Raw genomic sequence first — 22534 nt, 5'->3', positions numbered from 1 at the left:
CCACTCAGCTAGAATATGGGACAGTTTCAAGTCACTCTTCTAATGAATATTTAATTATTTATACGTTGTGGAACAGTTTCAGCAAGAAAAGTTAAGAGCTCTTTCCAGAATATCCTGGTGCTTAGGTCACTTACTGAGGATGTTGAAATTTTATTTAATGCTGCTGTCAAATTTCAATTTAAAGTTCCTCAAATGTCAATTCTTGCATTTGGTATTTGTAGTTTTTCAGTCTTCACACATAGTTCAAATAATATGCTCGGATTTAAGCACTTTCCTGTTGTATTGAAAAGCTTTTGATTCAGTTACTTTGCTTTAGTTGGACCATTGGGAATGGTTCCAATATTTCTTACTGTCCCTGAATATTTCTTACGTTGGTTGAGTCAAAGCTGAAAAATCAAGTGGAACTGGGAAAGAAGGGGGGGGGGGAAGGAAACTTTCTTTGACCTGTTTTTTTAATATATATTTTTAAAATTAACTGGAAAAAAAGAGGATAAGATATACAAATTCTATGGATTTGAAGGTCATGTTAGAAATACTTTGGCCTCTAATGATGAAGACCTGTGCCTAGAGCAATTTTTAGAATGGACCCGAGCAATCTAGGTATACAATTCCCTTTGGTTACAACCTAACTCTGACCTAACCTATTTTGGAGTCCAGTGGGGTTTTCAAAAGCTTATTTCTGCATATAAACAGAGCTCGAGATCCTTTGAGTACTTGAAATGTAGAAATAATCACTTTGTTACCTGCAGTTAGCATTTATTTAGCTTAAATTGGTGTGGTTTAAATAATCAGCTTGTTCTGAATGCAGGGTCCAGTGTATTTGAGGTTGGATTCTTACATTCATAATTTCAACCTCCAGCCAAATACAAATTAGTTTCTAGAGGAAGAAGAAGAATCTAGCAGACTGTTTACATTTTTCTGCATTTCTAACGCAATAAAATGTTTTAAAAAACTAATCATCTACATAAATATATATAAAAATATATCATATCCCGTCTCCTTCCAAAAGCATGTAGGTGAACTGTTTTTATTTGTCAACAGTAATAAAGGTTTTACTGAATTTCACACAAAAACTTTATTTGGAGCAGCCAAACTCATGATCATTACACCAATCATAAAATGTACCCTATCTTTTGGAAAGAAATTAAAGCTTTCATATTTTAGGTGTTTTAAATGACAAGGAAAAATCAAATTCTAGCTTAAGTTGTTAAAATCTGGTTGCCTTAAGTATCCATGGTTGAAGCATTAGCTGCTGACACTTCAAATTACCACTCTGCTTACTCACTTTGCTATAAGTTATTTTTATTTAATACAAAAATGTCTATTCATATGAGATTTGTTAGTTTTAACTTAGTAATGATTTTTTCCCCATTAATGATAGAATTCTAAGTAAGAAAATTAGCAGTTTCATTGTAAATGTCAGGATTTGCCCTTTTTTCTTTCTATCATTTGGAGAAAGGAAAACCATATTCTTGTGAGGCTCAAAAGATAACTGGGATAACTGGAACAACAGTAACAACAACAACAACAAAAAAGTACAAACCTCTAGTAAGCACTATGGCTTTTATTTACATGGAGAATTTACAGACCAGCTTCTTCCTATGCATGTTGAAATGGCTTGGGTTTGGTGGTCAGCAGTTCCTATACAGAAAATCAGTCACACTGATGGCTCTTTGATTTTGATTCCAGTAAGGAAATAACACCCTTCTTTCTTAAGGAAAGGAACAAATAAACTTAGTAATTGTGGCCGTAAAAACCTTGGTGCTTTGGATTTGTTTACTGGTCTAAAAATGTAACATTGACAAAGGACAGGGCTAAGAACCTGAACACGCTGCTCGGGTTGTTCCTTTCCCAGGCAGGTCCCAAGGCAGTTGACTGGGTTGGTTTTTGTTTTGTTTTGCTTTTTCTCTCACTCTTTTTTTTTTTTTTAAGGTTTAGCAACACCTGTTTTGCTTGCCAAGAAAATGAAGTATTAATGAACTGACCTGACAAACGCCGTTGGTAAAACACAACCACTAGCCCTAGACAGTTCTTGTTACTGAAGTGTTATTTTCCCCTTTGCACAGGCTGTGCTGCTGGGTTCAGGTTTGTTGAACTTCCGAATTGCCTCAAACCTTTCAAACTAATGATTTTGGCGTGTCTCCTCCCCGTGCAGTTGAAGTGGTGCAAGGAGGGGCGATGCAGTAACCCTACACCTGTTGCAGCACACGCCTATCAACTCGCTAAACTTCCCAGGCAAGTGCTGAGCTGGGCATGAGAACATCCCTGAGATTGCCTGGGTCCGGAACCACTAGTCAAAAGCCTTGTGGATGCGCAGGTTGGCTTTGCGCTGGGGTGGCTTTACAAGTTAATGCTCTATAATGGCAGTCGATGACAGCAACTTGTACTCTAGGACTAGGAGTAAACTGAATTCCTGTCCGAATCGTCACAAATCAGCACGACGGAGTAGCCTCCCACCAGACATCCTGCTAGAAAATGACTTTAAAGGAAAGTTGCAAAGAAATGTTAAGAATATAGAGCCTATACATCCCAGGCGCCCTAAGAAAAGACCTTCTATATTTTCAGGTAGGAAATGCTATGTTAATGGTGTGTTGGTACAATATCTTTTAAACCTTTTTGGTAATATTTGAGAAATTCAGTGGCTGCCTCCAGTGAGAGTTTATTCTGTTTTAAAAACTAAGGCAGTCTTCACAGATAGATTTAATAAAGTACCATTTATGTTACATTATGTCACCATTAAAGTGATGGAACCAAAACATAAAATAAAATTCCTTGATATTTTTGGTTTCATTTGCTTGCTTATGGGGATTTTTTTTTAATACTTAGCATTTAAAGGGAATCAGTTGCTTCTCTAGAGCTTTAAACTCTGCATTTTGCTTAACGCCACTCATAAGCAATTCAATCAGTAAATGCAGTATAGGTTTATACCTCTCTCGCTGCTCTAAAGTTCTCTCATTTAATTTTCTGGGGGAGGGTATTTGGGGATATGTGGACTCCTCAGTGTAGCTGACTTTTTTTTTTTTTTTTGTGTAGCCAGAAATTAACATCACTAAATACTCAAATGCATACTTTGAATTCCTGTCTTGCACTGGAGCCTGTAATGTTTGTAGTTAATAGTTCAGTTTAACTCCCTGGTTGTTAAGAATATGAGCAAGGTGTAAGAGTGCTTACAGTGAAGCTAATGGCAATTATTTTTTTCTGTAATTTTTTAAAATTATTTGAAAAATGCCTAAAAATAGGCAACAGATTAGCATGAAGACAAAGGATTTGTTGCCAAACAATCAGATCATCTTTATGAGGAGGACTTAAAAGATTTTAGAGGGGAAAAAAAATGAATACCAGCTCATCCCTACAAAAAGTGAAGGTGTTTCTGTGAACCAAACAGAGAAAGTGAAATCCTCTGTTGAAACAAAAATATACAGTTTTTACATTTAGGTTTAAATTTCCACATGGAAATGTTGATGTTAAAGTTCGGGGGGGGGGGGGGGGCGAGGGAATAGTACAGTCATACAGATTCTTGAAGAGATATAGTATATAAAAAGGTGGTACTGATTATTTAAATATTACTGTTATTATATTTCTTCATAACAGCTAAACTTATAAGGGTATCTTCTCTTTCTTCTCGTGAGCTGAAGGAATGGGAATACAATGTTAAGAGATGACACAGGGCAGTACCATTGTGTGGGATTTAGAACCTCAATTAGCACCTTTGTTATACAGAGGTATAATTGTCGTACAACACCTTAGGAAATGAAGCTTTTTTCCTCGGTCATATTCTATGTCCCGATTTAAAAAAAAAAAAAAAAAAATTAGCCTTCTTGTTTCTTAAGTCAGGTGACTCAGACATGCCCAAGGCTCCTGTGCCTCCCAGTGCCTGAACAGGCTCTTCGTGAGGTGATGTGGCCTGCTGGGGACTGCCAAAAGGCATTATTTGGGGCAGGATAGAGGCTCTCTTCTTGTTTTATTCCTATCTTTTCCTCTCCTTAATCACCTCTTTTTTTTACCTCCTGCATCTTGTTCTCCTGTACATCAAGCTTTTTTGATAGAAAAATCATCTTGAACAGCCTTGTGTTTGCTCTCCGATGCCCTTATTCTGTTGAGCCCACCCAGATTTCTCCCTCAGTCTGTGATCTGAAGGTTTTCATTTAAAAAAATGCGGTTCTTCTCTCTCACTGTTCTCTTTCCACCCTCCCAAATGGCCACACTAGTAGTAGTAATACTCCATAGTTTGTGCTGCGTCAGATCCGAGCGCTTGAATGTAGTTGGTGTGTCTGGCGCGCTGCCATTGCACTTATGAAATCCACTGCAGCTCTGTTACTGTACGCTCAAGGGCACTTCACTCAAAGGTAATGCAAATTGCGTGCTGCTATAAGCAATTGATGGAGCATGATGGAAAGATGGGTGTAGCCTTTCATTTGGTAGGTCAGCAGTATGCATGGGAGAAGCTGCACTTGATTTGCTTTTGAAAATAGGTTAACGAAGTACGGTTGAAGTTGTCTAGACCTTTGTCTTTTGTGCCGTGGATGTGGATTGGGATGGAAATAGAGCTCCATGCTGATACACTTGCTGTGCAGTCTGTTGGGTCACTGCTGAAGCAGAAGCTTTCTGAAGAATGAAATGAGTCATTTCCTTTCTTCAACCACGTCATACATAACTATATATATTTAAAATTGGTATCATTCTGACTTTTTTCACCTTCTTTTAATTCCAGTATCTAAACTTAGTCTTTTATTTCACCAGGAACCTGTCTCAGTTTTAGGACATGCTTGCAATTTAGACTGACTGCTTGTACATCTTGTTCTCCTTCCTTTTTTTTTTCTTGTACATCTTGTTCTCCTCTTCTTATTTTCTATCGTAAAGAGCCTAAGTAATGAAACAGTGAACAGAGACGTACAAAGGCATTTAGGTGCAAGGCATATGGGTCAGTTCATACAATGTTTTACTGTTTTACTTTTTTTTTTTTCATAACTTATAGCTACCAACTTACTGTTTAAAAATGAAAGCTGAAACGCTGAAACTCCGGAGTAGAGTGGCATGTCTGTCTGTCCTGTTGTCATGAAGTTAGTCGTTCACATGTGCCTAGACAGTACTATCCAAACAAAGGTGTCAGGGGTTGTTGTGTTATTTTCTACATGGCTAGATAAGGGGAACTGTGACTCTGAGGAGAGACCGTGGCATTGCCAAAGGGGTACACTGAACAGAGATACCTTTTTATTCGATGATGGGGCACAAGTAATTATAATCAACATCACAGGGCCATTTAGTATCAAGAGAGAGCTTTGTAACCTTATAGGATTAGTAGAATTCGTATGGATATGCTAACATGCATTCAGCTCGTACTGCCACGCCTGGGACTGAACCTTACCCTGCAAGACCATACAAAAATGAGTGGTGGCTTGGCCCAACCTGCCGACAGAGGTGTAGCTTGCTAATGGCAAAAGAATGAATGGTAAAAAGATGGTCAGCCATAAATTGGCCTTAGGAGACCATGTCTTTATAGAGCTACCTAGGAAAGATAAATTGAACTAATTGAAGGGGTCTGAATTTAAAATGGATGAGCTAAACATCATTAAACATCTATGCTACCTCAGCCTGAAAAAAACTAGTCTGTTTTTACTAAGAAATTGCTTTTAATCTAGGGAAATGTAGGGTGAGTTTTTGCTTTCGTTGATTTTTTTTGGAAGAAAGCTGCTGATACTGTTGTTGTTTGAGCTTCCTGTATTTGTATTTTATACATTGCAAAAGTGCATGAGATTTTGTTTGGGTTTCTTAATTTTTTGAAGAAAGAATAAACTATACAGAAATGACAAAGGTGAAAATACTTTTTTTTTTTTTAAAAAAAAAAATGATTCTTATTGTGTGCTGGTCATGTTTGTTTAAGTACCATTGAAAATCTAGTACTGTTATTAGTATCTTGTTGTTTTTTTCCTTCTACGTTTTCACGTGCAAGTAGCCTGTGGTAGTGTTGAATAATGCTTGTTGATAGTTTCAAAGGACAGGAGGTAAGAAAAACACGACGGATTTTCTGCCTCTCCCAGGAGCAGTCACACCTCCATCTCGTGGCCTATGCCAATGACTCAGGTGTTGTCTTCACAGCCAAGGTCAGCTCTATGTAGTCATTGCCTCTACTTTTGTAAAGACATCGTGGTTTTGCTGTGAGTTAATGTAACCAAGGTCAGTGGTTAACAGCACTTTAGCTACTGAAAGTAAGATTGTGATTATAGGTTGCTGGTCTCTGTTTTTTACACCAGAATAGATAGTATTTTTTAACAAATTCACTGCTTTTTCTTTCAGTGAAAGTATTGTCGCAGTTAGAAGTCTTGAGGCACTCTCTCAAAGCATTTCTGGAGTTCAGACCAGCATACAGTCTAGCAAAGTCACTTTCTAAAATAAGTAAGTTGACCTGACACCATATTTGTATGTAAATTAAAATACTGAACATAATGGAAGAAAGAAGGGTGTTATATATACGAAAAATATTTAGAAGTTTTTCAACAGTGGTACAAATAAATTATTTATTTTTTCATGAGACATTGGGTAAAGCAGTCTGTATGTATGACTTTTTTTGATCCTTTTGATTGGCAACATTAATTGGGAAAGGCTTGCCAAAATCTAATTACTTCTAATAAGGATGTTTAAAATCATGGGTACAGTTTGTGTCTTGATTCAAATGAGTTATAATGATCTGTGATCAGTATTTTAATTTGTTGAAAATTTGAATATCCTGTCTCCTCTCGGAATAAATTACACTGCACGGAAACACCATATACTTGTAATCTGCACAGAGCAATTTCTATTCAGTTATGGTACCCTTTATATCACCCTGCCCATTAAAGTTTGGTAGAATGGCTTCTGTTGGTCCTGCATTTTACAAGTATCATCCACTGACAGCAGAAGGGAAGGCAAGAATGACATGTCCCAAAGTTCTTCACTTCCCTTTCTGACTTAAAAAAAAAAAAAAAAAAAAAAAAAAAAGACTTGTTTTTCCCTTACTGTTCTTAGCAAGCTGATTGAAAAGGGGTCGCGGTGGGGGGGAATATATCTTACTTGTTTCTTATATTGGAATGGATGGCATTAGTTCTGTATGTTACTGTAGTTTTTGTATCCTTATGTTAAGATAATTCACTGTGTTAACAAATTGGTACACAGATGATTGAGTGAGCACTTGCCCACTCATTGATCTGGGTGAGTGACCACTTTTTTGTTATAGAAATTAAAGAATTGATAACTTGCTTTTTTCTTGGCCTTCTGAATCTTTCTCACTTACATATTCCAATGTACATTACTTAGTATGCCATTCAGCATTTTAGTTCTTGAATGTTTTTCTTTAAGTGTCATTTTCGTCAGAAAGGATGGGTTGATGATTCAGAGGCCAGGTCGGGATTCTGCATTTTGAAAAGTCTGATGTAATGTGTACGTGTTGTCAAACTTGTTTTCTTCTTGGGTTCGCTGGTATTTTATGGACTGTGAAGACTGATTTCCTAATGCTCTTGTAGGCAGGTGATGAAGATGATGATACCTTTTATTTGTATTGGGGACATAAAGGAAACTTTCTGTTTCCATTGAAGAGTGACTTGAGGGTGATGCTGAAGATAGGGAGGAAAGTGAGGTTAAGATACATAAGGTTCCTTCTGCTGTTGTGACATGGATTTTTTTTTCTGATATTTGTTTCTTAAAATATCAAAACAAACAGCAACTGTTTTATTGCCACCTAGATTCTAGATGAAGATTTTGTTATATTGCTACCATCTGCTATTATAGACATTAAGACCTTGCTTTAAAGCACTCTGGTGCTTGAGTGAACAAAACCCATTGTGTGCACAGTAACAAATTGCAAATCATATAATTTCTAAGGGTTTATAGACTACAGTGTCCTGAAGGATCTTGTGAAGCAATTACAGCATTTGCTTCCTGATTTCAGAAAAAGTTTCTTCATGTGCTGCCTTAGAATGTGAAAAAGAATGTGGTTTAGTAACATGGTTTGCCTGTTTGACCCTTTGTCCCTCTGCTGTGTGCTATCTAGAAGATAATGATTATAAAGGGTAGAACAAAACCTTAAAACTTGTGCTGATTGCTTTCCATCTGGTAAACATAAAAGGCTCCTCCTCAAGTACAGTTCTATTATTTTGAGGGAGTGGTGAATTAGTATTCAACACTGGTTGCATCTCCAAAAAAGTATGTTAATATAAAATATATTGAAATTTAAAATAGAATGTAAGCATCCTATCAAATTACTACGAAATGTTAGCAAAATAGAAAAATTAGAAGAACAAGCCAGTCGTTCTTTACATTAAATGGTAGAAGCCACAACTACATTTTGTGTGCAGTAAATGTGTGAGGGTTTGTTAACATTAACATTTGCATATTATTATTAAGTAAATCTTTCTTTGGCTGTGATAAGACAAGATTCTATTGTCTCCTCTTTCTCTGGTTTAAGAGGCACCCTAAAGGGCAGACTTGCCATAAAAATATGCCCACCTTTGTTCCTTAAAGAATTATTTTTGTGCTAATGGATTATAATCATCATCTACAATAACCCTTTTTTTTTATAGCTTTGAGAAATATATATGATTTAATTACAGGAAAGATAGATACTACTTTTAAAGCCTTACAGAGATTCTTCTGCTGTAATCAAAAGCGTATCAGCCAAGAAAAATATTTCAGAAGAATTAGACTTAAAGTTTATCATAATGGCTTTGATTTACCATCTTCCTCATGCATATTTTGTTCCTCTTCTGAAGGGTAATCTTCACATAAGCTAACATAGTTAATGACTTTCAAGTGTGTTCTCTTGACAGTCAGATAGGTCTACAGATTGCATATAAATCACTCAATATATACATCTTGTAAAGTGCTTGCTTCTGTGTAGGTACTTTGCAGACTTGCTCGATGCATTTGGTAGGTAACTGTTCTCCTTTCATCTATTTATACTTTACCTAGCCTTAGATACTTAATAGGAGCATACAGTATGCAAACAAAATCATCTGATAATCTCGGAATCCATGAAGTAAAAATTCTCAATACTTCATTCACTTTCATTTCTTTACTGTCATACTGTACCTGAATTTTTAAGGTGGGGGTGAAGGAATAGTTTTAAAAATACGTGTGTGTTTGTGTGTTTAGGAGCTTCTGAAAATATTTGATTTCAAGAAGGATAAAATAAATCTGTATTTTATTCATCTGTTTAGGTTCAGAAACTAACATTTTGCCTGAAGATTGGTGTAGATAATAAAATTCATCTTAACAACAAAAGACTATGTAATGAAAACTCTCTGAATGTAGCTAGAGTTAGCTGGAAGAATTTCAGTGCTGCTTCTCTTGTTGAAGATGCCCTGATCATGAAAAGAAATCCTTATGGTATTTCCAGTAAACCAGCTATGGGCTGACAGATACTGAGTTCATGTATTTAGATTTTTATGAAGAACAAATTACATCAACTGTATCCCTCATATTAAATGTCTTTATTTCTAGTAATCAAGAGCATAGAATGGAATACTCTTTGAATGGAACATGAACTTTATTAATTTAAGAGATTGGATCTTAAATGGGGAATCTGACTTCAGGAGTTCAAGGCATTCTGTGTTATGTTTGGTTGTATGAGGATTTTTGTTTGTTTTCACACTACCTGAGGATACTGCTTGACTTTCTGTGGGGTTTTGTTCTATGTCTTTGGATTTACTGCTTCTGAAATTTTACTGTCTCTAATGACAATATGCTGTAGTTCCAGAACACGTTAGTGTGCATCTCTGTGCTGTTGTGAATTACCTTCTTTTCCTAACAAGCCTCTTCTAGGGGTGATCTTCTTTGAGATGCAAACAATGAAGGGTTGGCAAAACAATATTTATTAAGCATAAGGTTTAGTGTGGTACAAAGAGGGGCAGTCAATAAATGCCATTTTTCTTATTGTAACCTTGCTTGTCCTGTATCTTTTACGTTGTTTAGAATCTCTAAACTAATCAGTCCAGCCTGTCTCTTCTCTCCCATTCCTCATATTCAAGTCAGAGAAATCACTCTACCAAAGCTGTCCCATTTCATCACCATTTTGTCTGGACCACCACTGTCTCCCCTGACTGTTCTTAGGCACAGTTCAGAAGTTAGCAAGAGCCCAGGAATGGAGAGTTGGATGTTGCCACCATATCTTTGTTTTACTGTATGCATGTAGGCTGTTTCATGCTATCAGGCCTTGTGGCCAAAGAAAACCTACAAGTATTAAGAGAGGCACGTGTATTCTTCGTGGCCTAACGTAGCTGAATCAACAGTCTGGCCAGAAAGACATAAATTTATTGACTAAAAAGGTCATTAAAACTCAGTACCAGTTTGTTCAATGAGTCACCTTGAGGTACTTGCAAGGGAACTTGTCTAGTTTTTCGTCATTATTGATAAATCCATATTGATATTGATGGACGATTATTGACTCCTGTATAGAGGATCATTTGAATGTTATCTTTCTACTACATGCTGTGGCCCTGCTATGAATTAAAAAGTCTGATCTGCAGAAGAGGTTTCACTATCACACATAGGTATCACTGCAGAGGAAGGATGACAAGAAAAGCAGAATACCAGAAACCAAATGAAGTTAACAACGTGCATTTTGGGGGTCTGAAATGTATTTCATTTTCTGCCTAGTGGATTGAAGATAAACCAAGTATATGTGTAAAAGTCACTGTATGTCCAGTTCTAAATTCATTCTGGATCTAGAAAACCAGCATTTCTCTCTTTAGAAGCTAATAATAGTGTCACTCAAGTCTAGATTTGTCATAATAAATGTTAGGTGACTCTTAAGTGAGAGTAGTGTTACAGTTTGTCCTTTACCTGCTTTCAGGGTTAAGCATATTTCTTTCACAAAGCCTTAATTTATACTTGATAAAGAAGTCTGCATAATCAGATTGTTATATTTTGATTCTTCCGACTTGAAAGCCTGCCCTGGAAGAGGTCTGAGTTGAATGTGTAACACAACAACAGGAAGAAGTATTGCAATAGAGATGGAAAAGGCCAAGGTACGCAATGCCTTCTTTGCCTCAGTCTTTACTGGTAAAGCTGGCCTTCAGGAATTGCAGGCCCCAGAAACCAGTAAGAAAGCTTGGAGCATGGCAGACTTATCCTCTAACCCTTGGTAGAGGGGTAACACGTTAGGGACCACTTTAAACAAACTGGGCACACGTGAGCCTATGGGACCTGATAGGATGCAACCACAAGTGCTGAGGAAGCTGGCCAAGTAATTGTGAGGCCAGTCCCGAAAGCTCATGTCCGCTGTGGGAGGTTACTGAGGGCTGGAATAAAGCAGATGCAACTCCTGTCTTCCAGATAAGCAAAAAACAGGATTCACGGACTTAAAGGGCTAGTCAGCCTCCTCACCTTGATCTCTGGAAAGGTGATGAAGCAAATAATCCTGGAACCAGTTTCCAGATACAGAGGTAGATGACTGGGAGAAGTCAGCATGTTTATATGAAGGAAATATCATGCTTGACCAACTCAGTAATCTTCTACAGTAAGATAACTGGCTCGGTGGATGAGGTGGATGATGAGAAAGGAGATGATGATGTTTATCTCAACTTTAGAAAGGCTTTTTGATGATATTTCCTGTAACATCCCCATAGACAAACTAATGAAATACAAACTAGATGAAAGGACAGTGAGGTGGGTTGAAAGCTGAGCTGCCAGGCTGAAAGGGTTGTGATTGGTGACATGACGTCTACCTGGAGGTCAGTGTGTCCCAGAGGTCAGGACTGGGGCCATACTGTTTAATAGGAATCTGATGAAGCTCAATAAAAGGAAAAGTCAAACTGATACATTTTTACCCCAGTTCTGCTCAGTGTGTCACCTAATACTTCTACCAGTACTTTAGTTCATAACCCATTCTGTATTACTGGAGGTCATAACAATTCTCTTACTCCACTTTCTAAAACTTGTGGTGGTTGTGGAATTTCCTGGTTCTTCTTTCTGTTGACAATCTTGCCCAGTAAATGTTATCAGAAAAATATCATCTACTTTTTTGCTTTTTTTTTTTTTTGTGAAAGATAAATGATAAAACTGTCAAAACAATCCTATAAACCTACATTAAACTTTACGTGTTGCCTGTAGGCAATGGCTGTTGTTGCAGGAGTGGCAGACACCTTACCTTTTTTTTCTCATCTCCTTTGTTTTCCTCCACTCCATATCCCTGGGGGGGAATAGGAGAAGGAGCTTCCATATACAGCAATGTTGCTCCATTCTCACAACAGAGGTCTAGAGGGAACAGGTGCAATTCCTTATCAGATTTGTCATCTTAAAGAAAAAGGAAGGGTTTTGTTTTTTTTTTTTTTATTAGATAGCTTCAGGTACTTGCAGTAATCCCACTTGCATGTATAGGCTGCTAAATTCAGCATCTAAATCAGTGTTTAGGGGCATGAATATTGTGTAGCATTAGGTTGGGCTTCAAGCTGAGGACAGTGAGAAATGGCTTTGTGCTCTCCCAGTAGCTTGGTTTTACGTCTTAAGGCTTGCTAGCCACAGCAGAGGGGCAGTCTGATGAGAAAGCCAGCATCACTCTTTCTGGGGGTTGTAACTAGGAGTGCTTTCAGATCTGGGCAACCAGGTGGAACTCATCTTTCCAAAGCCAGACATTTGCTGAATAGGTGTCCCTTTGTGGTCACTGGAGAGAAGTGGGTCCTGTTAGGGCTTAGTCTATGTCATCTGTTGTAGATGTCAACATTAAATGGGGTGAATCAGCCCTGATTTCCATATACTACTTAGAAGATGTCCAAGCTGAGGAACTGAATTTGAGGTGGTTATATTGTAAACACCTTTATTTAGTCAAATAAATCCTACCTTGGCAGCCTACCTTCGGCTTTTCTATTTTAGCCAAGCAAGGGATCATGTACAGACACATAAAGAGGGCAAAAGGGTAAATTTTTCTCTGCTTCCATTCTTTCATAGGATGATGTTACCAAGTGTTTCTCCTGTGCAAACAATATTGCTAGCCCACACGTTGATGATTCATAATCCAAGCTCTCAAAAACGTGACAGGATCATTTCTGAAACCTCACATTTAAAAATAATAAAGCATGGGCTTTTGTGCTTCTCAGTCGTAAGTTATTGTGGTCTTTTTAAAATAATGATTAGTTATAGTGCTTGTTTGTATTCATGAACACTTATTTCATTTTATTTTTAATAAAGCATTATTGATCCTTTTGCATACTACATTATGTTTGCTAACACAAAATTCAGACACCTTGAACATAAAGTACTTCTCTATACACAACAGTATTTCTGGAATTCCATCAGTTGTGTGGGTCATATCCCGCAGGCTTTTTGTCAGCCAGGATGTCGTGCTGAGGTGCCTCACGTGCAGAAGATACAAGCTGTCACTAGCATTGCTGCCAATTGCCATTGCTGCTAGTTGCCAGCTGCTTTAAGTAACTTCTTATGGGTATTCAATCATGTTAGCATCATGCAATGTAACGTCCTTACTTCCCCACCCTGTAAATATATATGTATCATATATTATAATAATATAATACATATATATGTGTATTATAGTATATACTTATATATGTATATATATAAATTGCCTTGTCTTATATCCATATCCATGCATACTGAACAGAATCCTGTAAAACATGAAAATACAAAATATATTCTTGCATAGTATTTACTTAAGAGTGTAAATGAGAGACCTGGCTTAAAAGTAGTGGTAAGGACACATGGGACCTCTAGCAGTATTCTGGTACAGTGTTTTATCACTTAGCTTTTAGGGAAGCTTCCCCCAAAACCAACAGGATGGTATTGTCTTCTTTCATTTGTTGCTCCTGTTTAGAGCAGCCTTAGAATAAATGAATGTCACAGAAAGTGTTTTGCATTTAATTACAGTGAATCTGTGTAACACTTGCAATATGTACAGCAGTACAATATGTCCTTGTTGTGAAGATAGCCCCTGAGTGTCAGAAGACACCCAGATGTCGTGGTCTAGAATGACCTTTCAAAGAGCTGAGGATTTTGTTTGCTTGAAGGCTCTATTGTTTTGTGAAGAGCAAAATAAGATTTCACTCAGAATTTTTGTGGATGATCTTTATGTAAACAAACTACTGTGAAGAGGGGTTAAAATTAGTTGTGTGTATTTACAGTATGAATGACAGTTATGTTCATTACAACATCTTGAGTTCAAATTAATATTTCTTAGCATGCTCAGTGCTATTTCTGTGCATCAGGTGCTGAATGCACATTTGTTTCATGCAATATATTATGAGCACATTTCTTTTTAACAACCATTGAGTTGTTCAATATTTGTTTTAAGATGAATTTGAAGAGGATGCTGCATATATGTTCCTTTCCATATCCCCAAAGAAACATATTAAAAGGGAAAACTATGTATAAACATACATAGTGATAAGTGAATCATATCTGAGATATTTAATTCATGGTTCCTTTTTTTTTTTTAAATTTATTTTCAAAGGTCACAGTATCTTCGTCTATTCAGCAGCTCAGATTCACTTTAGGTACAGATTGTCAGCTGTGTGTCCATGGGAACAGCTACAATGAAGAACTGATAACAGAGGATCTTTCGGCTATGTATGCTCCCTTTTTCTCTGGAGCTGACTTTCCTCACTTCAACGTTTCATTAGCTAGATTCTGCCTTGCTAGCAGAGCAAGTCTGTGTGAGCTATTTTACCACCAGTGTTTATACCATGGCAGAAAGTTTCACCAAATACATGTAAATTTATATACCCATACCCCAGAACTATAGAGTGGATTTTGCTTTAAGATTCTGTATATATCTGGATAGTAAAACTTGTTTATTTTTCTCTTTACATCATTTTCAATCTGTTTTTGTTTTTGTCTTATGTAGAGTAAGCCACATGGGATTCTGTATCAGCTTAGTATCGTAATCTTCTGACAAAACCTCACAGAAACAAATATGAGTTGTGGTAGTTGCTCTTTAATAATAGTGTACAGCCAGTTGTCCACATAGATGGATATCTTAGTGTAAATATTTTGATGTGACTGTATGTTATTGAGAATTATTAGAGTGTATTGCATATGTATGTGCATGTGAGATATTACGTTTGCATCTTATAGATATTTGTGGAGTCAGCTCTAGTCTATGTTAGCATTTGCAAACGGTTTAATTTGTATCTAGTGTACTTGTAACAGTTCTGAGCTGCGTAAGGGTGTTTCTGTTTTGTCTGGCAACTCTGAATTCACTGTAAGTGGACCAAAGTAAATAAGTTCTCTGGTCTGACCTATGCAGGAGATCTGATTGATTATAGTGGTCCGTTGTGGCTCTTAAAACCTTTAAGCTCATTGTTGGGCAGTGTTGCTTGCAATTAGGTCCTAGAATACATCTGTTCCTGGAGAAGCCAAAGTTTAGCAATGGCTCAGCCAGAGGGGTAGCTTGGAAGAACGTTCTTCAATAAAGCACAGTGCCTGTTGTAGGTGTTTGGAAATACAAATTAGCGCTGTTGGGAAAGCTATTTGACTATGTAATACCTATGAAAGTGTAGCTTTGTTGTTGTTTTTTCCCCCAATTAAAAATGTATATATGTTTTCCTTCACTTCTTTCCCCACCTAAACATCCATGCATTCATGTAGCCTCCTTTGTGTTGATTATAGTGATGGTACGTGTCTATGGCGAGACTCATCGCTGCATTGGTCAACTGAAGGTAGTGCTGTAGCCCCTACCATATTTCGCAAAATACACAAACACCGCCCAGGTCAAACTTATGCTCCAAACTAGTGCCAGCCTAAGAGACCTGATGGAAATGTGGGGGGAAGGATGAGGATGGGAGGACTTCACACCTTTTCCATCAGTAGCACAGTTTTAGATTGGCTTAAGTCAAACATGACAACACACCCAAAGACAAATCTTTAATGTTACTGGAAGAGGAAGAAATATTCTGACATTGTTGGGGACGTTTCAGCTTTGGATTCTGTCCGTGCTGATGCTTGCAGTTCACTGAATTAGTCAGGAGCTAGTGATGACCTCCCTAGATTTGTGAGAGAGTTCAGGCAAGGTTCATGCATCAGTGACCTGCGTGAGGTGGCAGGATACCGTGTCACCAAGCGCCGCCGCTCCAGCGTGAGCTCCAATTCCACACCCAGGAGCACAGCTCCCCGCACCATGGCCCCGAGGGCTCTGTGTCCCCCCCAGATCCCATGAGAGGCTTCAGAGCAGGTGGATCCCAGTTGTTTTTTAGGATCGATGTTATCTATTCAGCTAGGCTGTTAGAAAATTTAACTGCTACAGACTTACACATCACTTCATGTTCTACAGATTTACGCATCTTATTCAAATACTGGAATAAGCATCCCGTGTCAGTGGATTGTTTTCAGTTATAAGCCCTTTACCTTGGATTTCATTTCACAGCTCGGAAGCCAATCCAGAGGTGAAGAGGAAGGAGCCCATTTTCCTCATTCAGTCTGTTGAAAGAAAAAGCACGGAGGAGGATGAGAGCTCATTTTAATAACTTTAAAAACATGGGTTTAGATTTTCAAAGCCTTTAATGATGCAGTAGACAAACAGCTATTAGGAGTTCGATCCTTACCCAGACTAGGCACTTAATAATCTACAAAGCAACTGTTAGAAATTTCAGGAGCTAAATACCTGTGAAAACTGAGCCAGTGGTGACTCAGTATCATTAATCATTTTAAGTGTAGCTAAAGGAACTGTAATTACCACTGTCTTTGCTAGGAAAACACTCAGTTTTAAGTGTGACATCTTTGTGTGCATTCTTCCCTGGGTACTAAGCCTGAAATAATGTTGTTTTCTCAGCAAAATAGGAAGCAGATTTAAAGTTTTGTTTTGTATGTTTTTTCACTGAATTGCAATTTCCATTCAAATCTAGCATGAGAGAAGTTTAGAGTAATGTTACCCTCTTAAACAGGTAGTACACATTATCTGCCTTTTTCTACAATAAGCAGGCAGCCGTGTCAGAACCTGTATTTCACAGAAAACCAAGACATTGTTTTCTAGCGAGAAGGGACAGACTCTGAAGGATACAAAGGACCCAATTACGAAGGCTGCATGTGTTTAACCTTGCCTCTGTGAAGAAAAGGGTGCTTCTCTAGAGAAGCAGCAAGTCAAAGGATGCTAGAGCTCTATAACTCTATGGCCTGGGTCCAGGTGGGAACATTGCTATTGTAAAACCTTCACCACAGCAAGGGATAGCCCTTGCACAAGTGCTCATCCATTAAGACTTACTATGTTGAGGGGAAAAAAAATACAGCAAAGAAAAACTCTGTCTGTAATTGAGTTCTCTCCTCCCACAGGTTACTTTGCAAGGTGAAACAGCATGTGCTACATGCTTATAAAAAAAAGTTTTATTCCATATGCTTTAAAAACATTATGAAAATATTTTGCGAGTCAGAACAAGTGTTCTTATGTAAGACCAGTAAGTTTTTTGTTTGTTTGTTTTGTTTTGTTTTTAAGCAGAGTTTTAGCTCCTATCTATCAAGCATCGAAGCCTGCAGTTGTGCAAGCATTACATAACAAACCCCTTACCTCCTGTCTCACTGCTCCTTGCTTGCCCAGGAAGTTTATACACAAGGGGATTTCAAAACTCCCTAAAACTTTCCCTTCAACAACTGCTTGGGATTGAGGTGTTTTCCTGGCATCACTTCTAAGAATTGAGGAAAATAATTTTGAGTAGCAACAGGAGAGCGCGATGGCAGGAGCTGTAACCCCAGGGTTGTCTGCACGTAATGAGCAAGGACTGGAGGGGGTAACAGTCATGAGACAGAGTTCAGTGTGAAATCTTATGGCCTGACTTTTCCTGACACTACAACACTGCAGTCATTTATAGAGTTGCTGTGAGACAATTGGTGATTGGAGTCATGACGATTTTTGCAGGTAGCTAGCTGTGTTTTCTTCGGATATATAGAAGTATTCTCAAAAGGATGAAGGCGATTGACACCTAACTATTAAAGGTGTCAGGTGAGCTATGAAGTGTCTGTTCGTGTGCACACTGTGTTTGTGAACACAGTGTCAGGGGAAGAAGAATAATTTTTTGGTCAACCACTTGGCACGACTTCTTAGGTAATCCTGATTTTCTGAAGTATTTCTTCATCCTACCTTGAAACAAAAAAGAAGTTTAAAAAGTTATAGATGTTATCTAGCTGAGTAATCAGATCACTGCTCCAGCTAGAGGTAATGCTTGCCTGAGCTACCTGAATCTGAACTTTGAATCTTTGGTAGCATTTCTGAGTAAAATGAGAAAAAAAACTGCTCGTCCCATAACAAACCAAGCCTCCTGCGTGCCAAGCACTTCACTTGTAGCAAAGGCGTGATTCCTCTTCCAAAGGATGAGCAGTCTTGTTTGAAACGGTATGTGGCAATACGTGCAAGAGAAGTGCGGGAAGCTGATGCAGTGATACATACAATTTGATACTTCTGGATCATTTGAAAGAGCAGCAAAAACTGTTGGTAGTTATCTGAAATCGGCTAATCCCAACGTGAGCTTGGTTTCCCTGCTTTAACTGGCTAATTCCTTTGCAGGTGTTGTGAGAGATAGCGTTTTTTTGAATAATTCAGAGTGAATGTTTTATAGATAAAACCCATACAGGGTGGAGGTGTTTATGCTACAGGGTGTGCATGTGCTGCCCCAGACCTGAGCCCGACTGGTCTGGCAGCCTCTTTGATAGCAGGGAGAGCATGACACCTGATAGGAAGGTGGAAGAGGCAGCAAATGTAGCACAGTCTGACCTGCTGTCCACCTTACCGTGATCTGTAATAGAGGGAAGTTGGCTGAAACTCTTCCAAAAGGTTTATTCTCATTTTACGAGGAAAGTAAAAAATCAGTTTCTAAGGTTGACGTTACTGGTGGAGCAAAGGGATGTAATCAGGAGGATATCTTTGTGCACAGTAATGAAGATGGTGAGGTGTGAGTGTCCAAATAGGTCAGTCAGAAAGGAAGAAGTGTTAATAATTAAAGACAAAACTAGAGGACGGAAAGGAAAGTTTAAAAAAAGAACAAGTAAGCAAGTAGCTTATCACAAGAACATCCTACTTTAAATCGGAGAGAGGTTTAGGAACTGCTGTGGTAGAATTAAGAGAAAGAAGACCTGTCTGTAAATGTATTTTAGGATTCAGGAAAACGTTTGTGTTAAAAAATCACATTGCAAGAAGTGCATAAATAGAGGTAGGAAGAACTGTCTGCTGAACAGTGGACTGGTGTTTGAGAGCAAATTGGAGCTACTGCACTGAAAATTCCTGCCCCTAATTAGATGTTCAATGGAAACATCATACAAATGCAGCATGGTATGGGAGGTATCTTGCAGAGAATGTTGAGCATTTCATTCTGCTAGGGAGACAAATTCAGGAAAACAAAAGGGTGTGATGTGGTTCACGTTTGGGCAGGGACACCTAGGTTGTGGGACCAGTTGTGCCTCTGTGGGTAGGTGCAAGTGGCTCCTTGTCTGCTCCCTCTGCTCCTCGCAGCATCTCTGGCACTTCTCTGATGAAGGGCCTGGAGCACAAGTCCTATGAGGAGCGGCTGAGGGCACTGGGGTTGTTTGGTCTGGAGAAGAGGAGGCTCAGGGGAGACCTCATTGCTCTCTGCAACTGCCTGAAAGGAAGGTGTGGGGAGCTGGGGGTCGGCCTCTTCTCACAGGTAACTAGTGATAGGACTAGAGGGAATGGCCTCAAGTAGTGCCAGGGGAGGTTCAGGTTGGAAATGAGGAGGCATTTCTTCTCAGAAAGAGCAGTCAGGCATTGGGACGGGTTGCCCAGGGGGTGGTGGAGTCACCATCCTTGGGGGTATTCAAGGAGAGGTTGGACGTGGTTTAGTGGGTGACATTGCTGGTAGGGGGATGGTTGGAAAAGACCTCCAAGATATTTGGTCCAACCTTAATGATTCTGTGATTCTATTCTATGATTGTAAGGTCAGGTAGCTTTTCCTAAAGCAGGTTCCCAGCCGGCTGCCTCCTGCCCACACTGGGGAGGAGGGGACAGGTTGGGGTGTCCCGTCACGGGGCCCTGAGAGAGGAGGAGGAATCTAGGCCTGAACCTCAGGGAATGCCGGCTAATGGGCAGTGCTGGAATGGGAATAAGAGAGGAGAAGCTGAGAAGTCTGATGATCTCAGCTATAATAGCATGCAGTAATTGTTAGACATCCCTAGAGACCCTATAGAAACTCGCAATATCTAGTGATCAGCGTGCTCCAACCCTTCCCCTTCCTGCCTTGTACTTATCTGTCCTCTTGCAGGGCTTGCTGTGAGGATGGTGTAAGAGATAAAACTACGCTGTGGAAAGGAAGTGGAAGAGGCCCTGAGTATCACCCTCAGTTTTTGACTATTTTGGGGTTGGGTCTATGTATTCATTGTGTAATGAAATTTCATACCGAGAGGAAAACAGTGACAGCCACCGCTCCTGGCTTCTCTTTTTCCAAGGTCTGTGACCTGGTGCAAATCTTTAAGGCATAAATTACCTCATGGAAATTATGCTTTGAGTGGGTGGTTGGGGTTCTGTCCCTGATCTCGTCTCTGAAACAGGCACCCAAAATTAGAGGCGCTGTCAAGGGTGGTTTGGAAATTTCCTGCTTTCAAGAAGTTCTTCAAAATTACGTCATGCTGGGATGTTTGGGGAGTAAGTTACATAATTTTATCTACAGTATAGATAAGGACTTGTAACAAAATTGAGAAGGAAATTAGTTTAAAGGATTATAATAACAGAAACCAGCTTGTTCGGGGATTGTGCCTGGAGACTGTAAGGTGAAGAGCAGGGAGCAAATACTGCTCAGACTGTTCTTCACGCCTGCTGATCCCTGTAGGCTGTGCTTGGAGGATGCAGGCAGCATTTTGACCTGTGCAGCAGGATTTCTTGCGTCTGTGCTGCCTGAGTGCACGCCCCAGTGATAATTGTGAAGATTTCAAACTGGCTCACAGGACTGTGTGGTGTTAGCACATGTACGGGAGGTCTGCGCGAATGAAGAACCCGCAGAGTCTTAAGAGAACATCCCAGTTTGACAGCTCCAAAACAAATCGAGGAAAGGATAACAGTACTGTGAGTCTGGAAGGCATAATTCCAGCATTAACTAGTTAATGCTCCGTGAAATCCTTAGTAGGTAGTTATGATTTGTTATTTCCAGGTAACAGCCTAAGTCACAAACTGCTTCTGATCCGTTCAATTACTCTCGTGAATCCACTGAACAAACTGAGGATGGGAGCTGGGTGATACATGAATAATCCCAAATATTTTATGTGATTTTATCCAAATTGTCTTCTATCCTTTTTTTCCAGAAATACAGACGTGTGTTGTTTCTCTGTACGTATCTTCCATTCCGACACAGTTTGCAATGTAAATATGCATTCCCTATGCATTGTTTTTTACTGTCCGGCTTCTGCTTGTTTTGTTTTCCATCACTAGGTGGCAATATCTTAACAGTCAGTTGCAAACAGAAGGCAAAACAAAATGGTGCAGCAAAAAAATATAAATACATAAAACTAAGGAGGATTTCTATTACTTTATTTATAGCATATCACGTTAAATCAGGTTTGCTTAATGAAGTCTTATTTTGTGCTGTGCTTTCTTGTCGATCTGTACTTTTAATTTGGACCCTAAAGTGTTTTACACTAAATTGTGTGACATTGTAGGTACTTAGAGTTCAGTTGATTTAGGTAACGATTTTGGTTTTCATTTTAACAGAGGATATTAGCAAAGTATGTGTGCAAGCTGCTTGTTAATGTTTAGCTTGAAACGTATCATGTTATGCAAGTTGTAGTGGGGAAAACAAAAATCCTGCCGAATATTTTAATGGAAGGAAAAAAAAGTTCATAAACTCAACAAATGCCAAGTTGAAGAAAAAAAACTCACTACATATAAATATTGTGGTCTTTTTTTCTGAGTAAATATAAAAATATTATTATTTTTTATTATTATTTTTTTTTATTTCTGGCTCACACGTGGGCTTACCAGTTCACAATTAGTACAAAGATTTTTTGTGTGTGTGTGTGTTTTTCCCCCCTTCTGAAACCAGTGGGAGGAAATCAGGTACCTAAATGTAGATCAGGTACCTAAATGTAAGTGTCCAGCAGAAAGCCTCCAACTACTGCTTCCCAAGGCTGTGGACCTAATGTAGATCTTACATTTGCCAGTCTCAGTGAATAGCCACATGCCTCAGGGTACCTAAAATGGCACTAGACACCTATATTTAGGCACCTGAATGCCATCCAATTATGACCAGCATCCATCTGAATGCCAGTGCAGTCTTTTGTAGAGAGGTTCCAAGTAGTTTATAAAAGAAGGGAATGTGAAATCATGAATGCAATGCAATATAACTCAGGATATGATAATATAATAGATAACTTTTTGGTTTGATCTGTTACGTGTGTTCTGTACTGGAACCCTGTCGGTCTGGAAATCATTCTTTGTAGGCTTGCTGTATTTTGTGCAGAAGAACTAGACCGTGGCAAAAACACAGAAATGCTAATATGCAGTCCTTACTATCTCCTTTGGGAAAGAACTCCAGCAAGCCAAACTTTTATACAAGCTATACCAATGTAAATCCAGCTGATTCTATAGAAATCAGAGGCACAGGCGTACTTTAGCACACAGCAGTATCTG

General features: G+C 38.7%; 1 protein-coding gene across 6 annotated transcripts in view; it reads left to right on the top strand.

Annotated features, from left to right (window-relative positions):
• FRY (FRY microtubule binding protein) overlaps positions 1 to 22534 on the top strand; it is a 238191-nt gene that overhangs the window by 47354 nt on the left and 168303 nt on the right. For 2 of the 6 annotated variants that reach the window (XM_066989712.1, XM_066989710.1), the window contains exon 3: positions 6295 to 6393. The exons of 1 other annotated variant lie outside the window; for it this stretch is intronic. Coding sequence is in view for 3 of the 5 variants with exons in the window: in XM_013189373.3 (XP_013044827.2) it covers positions 2361 to 2565; positions 6295 to 6393 (304 nt within the window). In the remaining 2 variants the exon portion in view is untranslated. Of the gene's footprint in view, positions 1 to 2163; positions 2566 to 6294; positions 6394 to 22534 lie in introns of those variants that run through there. 3 more of the 6 variants (XM_013189373.3, XM_048048077.2, XM_066989705.1) reach the window with 3 other exon arrangements.

This window comes from Anser cygnoides, chromosome 1 (assembly GCF_040182565.1).
Source record: "Anser cygnoides isolate HZ-2024a breed goose chromosome 1, Taihu_goose_T2T_genome, whole genome shotgun sequence".
In the NCBI taxonomy this organism is placed as follows: Eukaryota; Metazoa; Chordata; class Aves; order Anseriformes; family Anatidae; genus Anser; species Anser cygnoides.
This window is presented reverse-complemented; position numbering and strand designations above follow the sequence as displayed.